At 38.0% G+C, this 13261-nt stretch overlaps 1 protein-coding gene across 12 annotated transcripts in view; it reads right to left on the reverse strand.

Annotated features, from left to right (window-relative positions):
* foxp1b (forkhead box P1b) overlaps window positions 1–13261 on the reverse strand; it is a 458146-nt gene that overhangs the window by 164532 nt on the left and 280353 nt on the right. For 10 of the 12 annotated variants that reach the window (XM_052017521.1, XM_052017520.1, XM_052017525.1 and 7 more), the window contains one exon: window positions 51–140. In XM_052017521.1, coding sequence (XP_051873481.1) covers window positions 51–140 — 90 coding nt within the window. Of the gene's footprint in view, window positions 1–50; window positions 141–1495; window positions 1635–1735; window positions 1829–13261 lie in introns of those variants that run through there. The other 2 variants (XM_052017527.1, XM_052017526.1) reach the window with 2 other exon arrangements.

Genomic DNA, 13261 nt, shown 5'->3' on the forward strand with positions numbered 1-13261 from the left:
AACTAAGTATACACATTATGTATCATCTATATATAAAAAAATACACTTACCTGTAGGGTTGGTTGCTTGTCATTTCCCTTGGGAGACTTCAACCCACTAGCTTGTTGCTGTAGCAGAAGCTGCCGTGCAACTTGAAGAGCCTACATAAAAAAAGAATAACATTCACCTTTTAACCATAAATACACCCAATGGGACAGTTTACTACTCCATAATACAAAGAAGAATAACAGCAAATAGTGTTGCATACCATTTGTTTTACCGTCAAAAACTACAAGTTAATATCCTTAAAACATTTAAATGGATAAACCAAATTTATTTCCATTGATGGCAGTGCCACATATAATTCTGCAGCATTAAATTCTGCAAGTCTCTTTAAAGCTAACAGTGCTTTTATTGAACATAAATGTGCATCAACAAAAAAAAAATCTGCATTTCAATGTCTCTTTTTCCACTAAAATTTCAGACTATATTGATGGATGGTTGTCATTTGATATGAAATTTTCAAAGGGAACAATATATTATGAAAAGCTGGCTAGCATGTTCCAGAACAGCTAAGCTAAAGAATCCCTTGTGGCTGTGAGTGGGAGAAAAATAAAATGGGACATTGCAAAATGTTCTACAAACTAAAAGAAAAACAAAAATTGTAAGAGCTATCTTAATACTATGAGAAGTTAGATCCAGATAAAATTATTGGCCAGATCATTCAAGATGTGTTCACAAATACAATGCACTCTGGGGTAAATCAGAAGTGAATTAAAAAATTTATGACAATAAAATCAAAACCAAAATCATACCCTAGATTGTTGGCTCTAAAAGAGTTCAGATGCACTAAAACATAGACTGGCTGCTGGAAGTAAAACCCGGTACAGTTGTTTTATGCCCAAACTACTCCCTTTTCCTTCTGATAAATAATCAAACAGAGACTGTCCAGAATAAACAAAACCAATAAGCTGGGAAATTTGATGGCCATCAGAACTATGAAGATACCAACAGAAAGCAACTCATAGTTCCCACAGTGACTTAGTTCCACACCTACATCAGCATAACATCTGAGTAAATAAATTCAGTCACTCTTTCCATCCCCCTCCCCCATGTGATTACTCCTACTAGAAAACAGTTCAGATCAGTTTCAAATATCGGACCACTTTTAAGCACAAAAGACAATTTTAATGCAGTTGGATTTTATTTTGCAAATATGCTTTGTGCATGCTTTAACAGACTGCATACTCTTTGTTACCATCTGTTATTTGACTCTATTTATCATGACTTTTTAGTTATACACTCATATACAACACAAATTGATCAAATATAAACTAATTCTTCGTAACATTTTCCTTACTCCTCAGCATGACCTAATTTACCACCAATTTAAGGTTAAATCGTAACATTTGCATCTTTCGACAACTCCCTTATTCAGCTCATCAGTATTGTTTCATGTGACAGATTTAATTCTGGATATGACACAAACAATTACAGAGAAAGTGGGGAAGTTTACCGAAAGAGCTTAGTGCCTCTAAATTTCCGTCGGCTTGCAGTTGTTCTTTGGCTGTTGCTGTAGAGCGGGGGTTGAAGAATGGTGTAAAGATGTTGAATAAACAGGAAGTGCTGTGCAGCTGAAACACACTGAAATGAAAATATACTGGAAGGCTGCCCTTTCTGGCCAGCTAAGAAGGCCCATTTCCACAGTAGCAATACCCACATAAGTAAATGAGAAATAAACAAAAAAGTACAATACCCATCTTGACTTTGCTCTCAAATTTATCCTTGATTCTACTCATGATAATGCTCCCTTCTGTCAGGTGTGTGTCTCAATACAAACATCTTCCAGCATAGAAAACTGGTGCTGCTTTGCAACACTCCAAGGCAAGACAGCTTGTAAAAAGATGAGCTGCCACACAAACGTTTACAATATAACTGGAACAAAATTCCTTTAGAAATCTTAGTTCTGTTGTGGCAACTGCCTGCTGGCTCACAGGGACTGATTTGTTATTTTGCACAGTCTCAGCCTGTCTGTCATCCTGGGTGCTAATGCTCCAGTAAAATAACTCATTGGGAGCTGTCATGGGGATGTTTACACAAGACTATTCCTTTCTTCATACAAGGAAATTTTTTTCTGGAACTCATCTTCTTTTGATCTCACATTCAAAGCAACACCACCGTGATAGACATACAAGTCTTAAAGCAAATCCAGACACCAGAGATAAACTACCAAAAGCTGACAGACAGCAGCAACTAAAGCTCACAAATGTGGGTAACAGCATGTTGTCTGAGTATGTATTATGACAAACCCAAGACGTATATTAGGTGGAGTTGACTGTTCATATATTAATGTTCAGAAAGGCAGGATCATATGACCAATATGCTGCTTAGAAAAGCACAGGGAGCATAAGTCACAGTGACTATGCCACAATATTAGAAGTTTTTACTGTTTTAAACTGATAATCTACAAAAACTGGTTTCTGAAAATATTAAAGAAAGGTTGCAGTGCACATGTGCCAAAATGTAAATATTAGAAACAACTAAGAACATAAGAAGTAGAATCAGGAGTGGACCATTTGGCCCCTCAATCCTGATCTCCCCATTCAATGAATTTGTTACTGATCCTTTACCTCAGCACCACTTTTGTGTACTTATCACTTAATTCCATTAATATCTAAAAATCCACCTCAACCTCTATCTTGAATATACTCAACAACTGGGTCCTCTGGGATACAGAATTCCAAAAATTCTCTGCCCTCTGGGTGAAGAAATGTTTGTCTCATCTCAGTCCTGAGTCACCAAACCCTTCTGCTGAGCCAGTGACTTCCAATTCTAAATGCACCCAGCCAGGCAAAGCATTATTCCTACATCTATCCTGTCAAGCCCTGTAAGAATTTTACACATTTCAATGAGATCACCTCTCATGTTTCTAAACTAAAGAGAGAATAGGGAGTGGTCTGCTTAATCTCTCTTCATGGGGCAAACACCCCAGCCCAGGAATCAATCTGGTGAACCCTCCTTGCAGTTCCTCAACTGCATGCTCTCCTTCATCCGATAGAGAAGGCCAGACCTTAATATAATATTCCAGTTGTACTCAAATCCAACATATAATTTGCCTTTCTAATTGCTTGCTGAAGCTGCATGTTAACTTTCAGTGATTTGTGTACAAGAATACAAAGTGTGTTGTTTTGCGCTCGTCACTATTTATTGTTCTGTTTATTGTTACTTCATTTACTGTTTACTCTGTGAGCTTCACGAGAGCAAGGAATTTCATTGCACCCTGATGTATATGACAATGTAATCTGAATCTGAATCAATGTCCCTCTGAACATCAACATCTTTGTCTTTCGTTATTTAAGTAACCCTACTAGTCATAGCCTCCCAAGTCAAAGACAACCCCATCTATTCTTCTGTTTTCTGCCTGTTAACCAATCCTCAATCTCAACATTTTCCCTGATCACTAGGTGCTATAATTTTGTTCAATAACCTCTTGCACGGCATCATATAGGTCTTCTGAAAGTCCAAGTTTATCAAGCCATTGGTACTCCTCATCTGTTGTGCTAGTTACAACCTCAAAATATTCCAACAAGATTTATCAAACAGGACATCCCTTTCATAAATCCATGACGACTCCATTCAATCCTATTATTATTTTCTAAGGGCCTTGCTAGCAGAGTCTTAATAATAGATTCCAGCAATTTCCCGACTACTAATGTCAGGCTAATTGGTCTGTGGTTCCAATTTTTCTCTTTTTCTTAGATAATGGGGTCACATTTGCTACCTTCAAACCTGTGAGAATCATACTAGGATCTTAGGAGTTTTGGAAGTTGCCAAACAGTGCATATTATCTCCATAGATATCTCTTTCAATACCTTGGTGTGCCAATTATCAGGTCCTGGGATTTATTGGCTGATTAATTTCCATAATACTTTTTTTAATTGATGGCAATCTCCTTCAGCTTTTCTTTCACTCTAGAATGGTTGTCCTCCACTCCTTCTGGGAGTTTTTCCTGTGGTTTCTTCCATGAATATAGATACTTAATATTTGTGCCATTTCCTTAGTCCCCAATATATTTTTTCCTGTCACAGTCTGCAAGGGACCCACATTAACTTATGCCAATCTTTACCCTTTTCTACCCTATAGAAGCTTTTAAAGTCTGTTTTGGTGTTTCTCACAAGAATATTCTTGTATTTTACCTACCTTTCGCATATCAATTTCTTGGACTTCCTTCACTGAGATATGAAATTTTCCTAATTCTCAAATTTACTGCTCTTTCTGCCAACATTATCAACCTTTTCCTTTGATGTAACTCTGTCTTTAACTTCCCTTGTTAGCCAAACCTACAGCGCTTTTCCTGTTGAGTTTTTGTGTGTTATAAGGATACGTATTTGCTGTTAACAATGTTTTAATTCCTTAAATAAAAGCTCTATATAAACAGTTTATATCTATGTTGCTACATCTCAATAGTTTTGCAACAATCTGGGAAAGCATGTGAGAAGGCCATAGGCTTCTTCCCATGACATTTGATGCCAATATTGACTTTAAATTTGGAAGGACGTGCCATCTAGTGGCTTGAATGTGAATGTAAGTAGTAATACAGATCCATAATCTATATCTGAATTCTGTAATAAACTTGCACCAAGAAAGATGCAGTCAGAAAGTTCAGTTCCTTCAGTACTTTTCCTGAAAATGTAAAATCTTCATGACATATACTTCATGGATTCCAGCACCTTCGTTATTCAAACCATTATTCAATCAGCAGCGAGTGATAACAGCATGTTTATCTGTCTCAAGCATCCTATTCTCATTCAATGTTCATATATGTATACTTCATAGCTGGGGTAGGTGTATGACAATCAAGAGCAGGAACCTTGGTTGATTTTCCCTCAGACTAACTTGGAGTCCTTCAAGTCAACTTTTAATGCTCTGTCTACTATTGCTACTAATCTTAGCTAACTTAGCACGTTTGAAGGATCAGACTTGGGAGGCATTCTGCGCTGAATGGTTTACTACCAAATCACACAGTGTGCACATCCAGGTCCATCAAGGACAGCTCAGACAGAACATTCTTGTTGGCCGAGGTGGTTATTTCATTTTATATTTAAAACTGAGTAATAACATGCTGACAATAAATATATTCATGTGATTTTATATAGAAAGCAGGAGGAGCAGTTTAAATTCTATAGCCTGATGCCATCTTTTTTGTTGATGCTAGCATTTTAGTCTTTGGCTTTAAATTTGCTTTATTTTAAATAGATAATACACAAACAATGCAAGTCTAACTGTACAATTTGCTATTGGGTAGATATTGACAGAATTCCTTTACTCTTAGCTAGGTTACAACCTTGAATACATATTCAATGGCTGTTCTCTATCAACCACTGTGTTACTTTATGATGATGCAGCATCAGCAAAATTAGAAGCTATCATAAAACAATCAATATTAAAATTTTTGCAATCTGGCTCAAAATTTAATTAAGCAGAACATTATTATTTTATAACAAAATAACCTCAAAGAGTGCAACAATTTAATTTCCTGCATTATACAGTGATTTTTCACCATTTTTTGTCCCAGGTTTAAATACGTTCCTAAAAATAAGAAAAGTAAGACAAGGCATGGGTACGTCACACCAGTAAATATAAGATGGTGAATTCCACTCTTTAGAGATAACCTAGGGCTCGAGAGAGGCAAACCTGGAACACGTACCACTGAAGCTTTGGAGCCTGAACTTTGCTCTCAATGGACTGTCTGAGGAGATTTAAAGCATGCAATGTACCTAGTGAAGTGTAAAAATAAAAACAGATGAAAATGGAAGTAGGGATGTGAGGGGCTTGAAGTCAACACGCCTGTAGCACCAAGGCTGTGCTTTAAAAAGGTGCACACAAATGAGTGAAGTTACTTCCTAGAACAAAAGCCATTTAGTGTTCCAAGCTGCTCTTGGACAGTTCCTAGTGCCCAATTCAAAGGCAACATTTACAAATGAAAGGATGGACAAAAGAAGTAAAAAAAAGGACTGAAGACATTTTTGCTTAAAAGGAAGTGACAAAACCAAAATGTTAGTAAAGAAAATTAAAGAAAAAATTATGAACAATACAGCAGTAAAATAAACGTCAAGCAAGACAAAGATAATAAAAGAATTACAAACGAAGATTGAAGAGGCAAATAAATGAACTCAGTTATCACGTGTTCACAAGCCAAGATAGTACAAGGCTGATTAAATTTTGGATCTCAAATTTAAATTCCTGTATTTGATTCCATTCTTGGTTTTATCCTCCTTTATCTCTGTAAGGTTCCTCAGTCCAGAAAGCACTGCAAATCTCTCTGCTCCTACCGTTCTGGCTATGTGTATCGATTCCTCTTTAATTATAAGCAAAGTCAAGATTTGTTACAAAGAGTAACTACATGAAGCTCATGGAGATGAGCATTTTACAGACTCCTTTTGTTTGCTATTTTTACAGAGACATACCCAAGAGCTTCCAGGAGCAATGCAAATTAACAATCCTACTCATATGACCGCATTGACTACTGCATCAGTATTAGCGTGGTGGACCACAGTTAACATCTAAGGACCCACTTCTCAAGGAAAGCAGACATCATAATGGAATGCACCACCACCTTCATTGTGCCAACACAGCCTTTGATCAATTGAGGGAAAGGGGATTTCAAGATCAAGCTTCTGATTTGGCACAGTGCTCATGGTCTACTTGATTGCAGTGAGCCCTACCCTCTGATATGCTTCATAGCCCCGGACTACCTCATGGAAAAATACTACCAATATATCTTCACAAAATCCTCCAAATTCACTGGAAGTATAACTGAACCAAGAACAGCATCCTCTCCTAAGTCAACATCCCTAATATTGAGGCCCTAGTTACTCTCAGTCAGCTTTGTTGGGTTGGAGACACAAGAGACTGCAGATGCTGGAATCTGGAGCAACACACAAGATACTGGAGGAACTCAGCGGGTCAGGCAGCATTGATGAAGGGAAATGGACAGTTCACGTTTCAGGTTGAGACTCTTCATCTGGACTGCTTTGTTGGGTTGACTATGTTGTTCACATGCCTGACCCCAGACTCCCAAAATAGACATTTCATTCCATGCTCTGTTGTGGGAGAAGATTACCAAACAGACAGAAAAACATTTGAGGATGTGACCAAAGATACCTCCGAGAAGCACAACATCCCTACTGACTCCTCAGAACCTCTGATCCATGACCATTCAAAGTGGAGAAGGAGCCTTTGGGATAGAATTGAAAACCTCAGGGCCTTGCATCCGGAGATCAAAGAAGCCCGTGCACCACCTCACGAATAACTCACCCATCCACTTTGTCATGCACCTCCTGCCCCATCTGTGTAAGAGTCTGTGGTTCCCACAATGGTTTCATTAGCCACCCCAGAACCCACAAAGCCAGAGTGGAAACAAGTTATGCTTGATCCTGAGGACCTGCCTAAGAAGAAGTGAGGTTATAGATCTCTTTTCATGGTTCCCTTCAAAAAAAAGTTCTATGTTTAATTAAAACAAACACCATCACAACAGGCATTATTAAAGTGCATAGTCCTTCAATCACGGCTGCTTCCAATTCCATGATCATTAACTAGTATTTGTCACATGGGATTCCCACTGCTGTTTAATTATTCCACCTTACTTTGGAGAATATAGACAGTTCCCTGCACCACAGCGGACCTGCATTACAGTGCAGTCGTCAATACTCTGATCCAGTTCTCCGAGTTGTAATGGGACATCTGCAGGAGGAAGCTACATCGTGCTTCCAAACATCTCTATGCAGAACTAGTTTTTATTCCTTCATTTGGTGCATTGTGCCAATGTAACAATACTAAAAGTTCAGATTTATGAGACTCTGCGAAAAGGTTTCATTTGTCAGGATCTGGACATTGTAGGCAAGGGCATGATATGTTACCCATACCTAACTGACATCAGAAAGTGATAACGAGACACCTTCTTGAACCACTACGGCCTGAAGGCACTCCCACAATGCTCTTAAATTGGGAATTTCAGAATTTAGATTCAGTGCATCTCCATGTGCTTATTTACCTTATCCTGCTTGCACAGACTGCAGATGGCACACACTGCAGCCACAGAGCACCAGCGATGAAAGCAGTGAATGTTTAGGATAGTGGATATGATACCAATCAAGCCGGCTGTTTTGTCCTGGATGGTGTCAAGTTTCTTTGTTGAAGCTGCACTCATCCAAACAGACAGAGTATTCCATCATGCTCCTGACTTGTGTCTTGTAGATGGCACACACACTTTACTGTGTCGAGGGATGAGACCCTCATCCCTTGAGCCCCTATGCCTCCCTTTACTGAGGTTCTAGCATGATTTTATTCTTTGCTGAAAACTCATCTAATGTACTCATGTATATCTTGACCAAGAACAATGGCTCTGACCTAGTGTTCTAGCCACAGAATGAGTGTGGCTGGTGCAACTGAGTTTCTGTTCAATGATGATTTTCAGATTGCTGATGATGCAGATTGCTTAACAGTTTTGGAGGCATAAATTTCACTTGCCACTTAACAGTATTTAAAAAACACACACCTAAATGATATCTAGGATTTACACAATTCAGAAATGGACTTCTACATCTGTTGAGGTGTTGCAGATGCATGGAAGGTGATCATTTGGCTCATTAAGTCTGCCTGTACCAGTTCTACATTAGAGCAATCCTTTACCTTTGTCCCAGAGCCTTGTAAATCCTTTCTGGTATGTGTCCAGCTCCCCTTTGAATGCTACAAGTGAATCTTGCTTTACCGCTACCACTGGCAATGTATTCCATATCCTAGCCATTTGTTGTGTAAAAGCATCTTCCCTCATGTCACTTTTGATTCTTTTGTCAATCATTCCACATCCCCTAGTTTATAAATATCTCCATCAATGTGTTTCTTTATATACTTTGTCTACACCCTTCCTGATTTTGACTACCACAATCAGAACTCCTTGAATCTTGCTCTGTTCCATACAGAATAGCAGCAGCTTCTCCAATCTATCCACACACCTAAAGACCCTCATCCCTCGAATCCCTAAGTCTCCCTTTGCTGATGTTCTAGCATGATCTTATTCCTTGGTGAAAACTCATATAAGGTACTCGTGTATTACTTTAACCAAGCCCTCTACCTCCACCAGTATGTTTTCTTTTTTGATCTCTGATTCGCTGTTTCTCCTCCTGCAACGTTTTTCCTGTTCCCATCCTGAAAGAATATTTTTAGAGTCCATTTTACATTAACTCCCAGAATATTTCTCTCATATTCTCGCATTGCCTCTTCATTTCCTTTTTTACTTTATCTCTGAACTTTCTGTAATCAACCTGGTTCTCATCTGTGGAAAAAGAATCAGGGTTGACATTTCAGACTTCAATATTAACTCTATTCCTCCTTCCCTAGATGCTGCCTGACCTTGTGAGTGCTTTGAGTGTCCTTTGTTTTTGTTTCAGATTTCCAGCATCTGCAGTTTTTTTAAACTGCAGATGCTGGTTGTGTTAACAACCTGGCAACTATCATTTGTTCCTATTTTCTGCTCTATTTTTCTTTCTATCTTTCTAGTCATATATAAAACCCTGGTTTTAATTTTCTTCCCCTTCTCCTTCATGGAATGTACCAAGACCGTAGCTGAAACATGTCCACTTTAAAGGCCTCCCATAATTCAACTGAATAGAACTGAACATTATACAGTCATCAGCAAACATCCTCTCTTCCAACATTTTCATAGATGGATGGTCATTGATCAAGCCGGTGAAGATGAATATCAAGAAAAAAGACTGCAGATGCTGGAAATCTGAAACAAAAACAGAGGACACTGGAAGCACTCACAAGGTCAGGCAGCATCTAGGGAAGGAGGAATAGAGTTAATATTGAAGTCTGAAATGTCAACCCTGATACTCTTTCCACAGATGTTGCCTGGCCTGCTTAGAGTTTCCAGCATTTTCTGCTTTTATTTCAGATTTCCAGCATCTGCAATATTTATGATTTTTATTTGCTGTGGGTCTGGACTGTTAAATATAACAATTCTGTTAGCATTCACAGCTTTACTATTTAATTGTGGTTATATAGGTGATGCTGTCGATTGTCAAAAATATCATGTTTCAGCAAACACTTCAAATTCTATAGATGTAAAGTCCATTACGACTAATTAGGATATTCAAAGTTATTTCAAAACACCACTGGCAGTAGTTGAAGTAATTCAACTCACTTCAATAAAGTTATAATAATTACATACACAATATGACCATTTAACTCACAAAAGTCAGCACCAACCTTTGCCCATAGCCTTGCCACAATGGTATATTGAAATAAAGGTCCGCTAACTCGCAATTTTCACTGTACCAAATGAATAGCACTATTTGAAAGACATTGCTTAAGTGCAGTCATTATCCGCAGCCACGACAATCTTGGACTCCCCAACTGCAGTCTTCTATGCTAGCATATGTTAAAAGAGTAACTGACCTTAACGCTTTATATAGCACAGCTGGTACAATTTGTTGTTTTTGACTATTATATTTCCTTAGGCAGTTAATTTATCTTGAAAATCAATGGATGGAAACACTCAGGCAAGTCTGAAATGACCCCAAGACATTATTGCTGAATGATAACTTTGTTGTATTTGAACTGGATGATTAAACCATTCCCAACTTGTTTCATGGTGATCAGTTTCTTCCAACTCACATGCAAAATCACAGATACTAACTGCTGACAATTATGCTTTTGCTCAATGAATCTGCTAATACCATCTCTTTCTCAAATGTTATTTTCACTGAAAACTTTTGACAAAATTCTCTTAATTCTTCTAGGTGGGAAAACAATTGTTCCCAATGTATGGTAACCTTTTCGACATCTATCACATAGACCTATTCAGAGATATACTGTTCAAACTGGTCACAGGCAAACAAAATTTCGAAGAGCTCCATCTCCATTTGTACATATTTCATCTCTGCTTCTATTACAACCTTTATTCCACAGGCAAATCATTGTCCGATGTGCATCATTGTTATCCAAATCCAATTTGAGGAGCAGCAGATTACAAAGTTACCTCTTCTTTAAGATAATAATGTCTATTAATTAGTGACCACTACCTTGTCTTTTCAGCACCACTTTTAGGGATTTTCCCCAGAACCACTCTGTATCTTTCCATTCTAAATGTCTGAGGGACTTTACCATAGCTGATAGATTAGGAAAAATTGCACACGTCCCAAAAAGCCATTGGACAACCCCCACATCTGTCAGTATTGGCATTTCCAAAACTGCTTTAACTTTGGCTGGATCTGGACAAAATCCTTGGTCTATGACAATAGCTCCAATGAAAGCAACATTTTGTTTCTATGACTTTATTTAGCACTAGTCAATGATCACTGCACTTTTGAAGTAATCATGATCTTAAATAACTTTTCTCTAAATCCTAGAGCCACAAATTCACCAGCAATTGACTGAAGTCCTTTCACCAATTCATGTATTTTCCTTTGGAAAAGTTCAATCATAAATGTGACGCTGAATTATGTATGCTTCACATGGTACTCTCAAGTGGTACATGGAAAGTAGTTACATATGACAATTAGTCATCTAAACTCATGTACCAAATATCATTTCAAACATCACATAGATGTATGGCTCCATCTTCTATTGTTGGCAGCGGATAATAAAGCTCTGCTAATAGGTTTATTCAATGTTTTAGGATGTAAACATGTATTGTGATTGATTGTTCTTAGATATTGCCACCATTGAATTGATCCAAGCTGTCAGTACTATGACTGGAACTAGAATATCAAGTCTAAGACATCTAGCAGTTCTTTCTGCCTACTTTCTCAGCCATTAGCAACCTATGAGGTGCAAGTTGCTGCTAAAATATTCTACTGCTTATATATTCTCCTTTAAGTTGTCAAATTCCATCACTATACAACTGAATGTACTTCTGCATTAAACATTCTTTAGTTACTGCCTTATAGCCAATTAACATATATACCCCAATTCCAGTGGATGGTGCTCTATAGTTATTGAATTATATACAATGTACATGATAATACCCATACCCGTACATGCCTTTTGGCCCAGCAAATCCTAAAGTCACATTATCTACTTGCTTTCATTCAAACTTACATTTCTTGTTTATTACCATACTGGACTAACAGCTACACCTGCCCTTAAACAGGAAGACAAGATTTACCAATAAGCTATAATCGTAGATTAAGTGGTTCCACTTTTGTAAGTTTAAAATCTATGGATTTTTTTCTCATATAAGTATCCAGAATTACATTTCATTGGGCTCCTTTACCTACTGGAAATCCCACGTGGCCACCTGACTCTAACTTAAGTGTAGCACACAACTCATCATGCAAACAAGCACTGATCTCGCGGACAACAAAAGCTATTGCTCCTAGCTCCTCATCAATTGTTCAGCCTGCGTGTTTATACCTTTGTTCCCATGGCAATTCCTTGCAAAATACTTGCTCCTTCTGTGCCCATTACACACTAAACTAAAAACAGGGCGTAATTCTCTCCTGTGGAACTCATATTTTCTCCCATAGTTTCAACACTTGTGTCCTTGGATTTTATTTTAGCCTTAGTTTGTAGCTTTTCTCTGTCATCCCCAGAGGTTTCTTTGAGTTTACATGCTGTTCACTTTCTGTCCTGTTGACTCACTAAATTACTTAATGTTGAATCCCCATGCTCTCCGTTTTCTCTAAGATCAGGTTATTTCTCAAAGCAATCTTTCTCACAGCTTTGAGTCTGTAATTCCAAACACAAGTCTGTCTCTAAGTATTTCTCCCAGCATTTCTATATGAAACTCACAACCTTCGATGAGTTTTCACAAAGTTGATCTGTATTGATCATATGATTCACCAGCATCTTGTCTTCTCCTGTTATATTTATATCTCTCAAAGGGAATGTATCTTCACAATAATGAGAAAATTTCCTCAACACTGGGACGATCTTGCATTTATCCTCCTCTTAGGTCCAGTCTGTCCAAGTGGAATAAACTTCAACCACTTCTACATTTATCACAGACAATAACTGGACTCATTTGATCCTCTGTTCCAAATTCATCATTGCAGCAGAATTCTGCTGAGCTAACTCCCATACCCTGCACTTCACTGCAACATTTCCATCATGTATTTCAAGAGCTTGTGGTTGTGATAAAGCACTTCCCAAAACCAACAAGTATACCATTAGGTCTTTGAGAAACTTTCAAAACAATTGGCTAGCTCCAAGCTATTCAACAAAGCAAAGTGAGAGTAGCTTTAAAAAAACCATGTCCACCACCTCTGCCAGCATGTAT

This window comes from Pristis pectinata, chromosome 6 (assembly GCF_009764475.1).
Source record: "Pristis pectinata isolate sPriPec2 chromosome 6, sPriPec2.1.pri, whole genome shotgun sequence".
Classification (NCBI taxonomy): Eukaryota; Metazoa; Chordata; class Chondrichthyes; order Rhinopristiformes; family Pristidae; genus Pristis; species Pristis pectinata.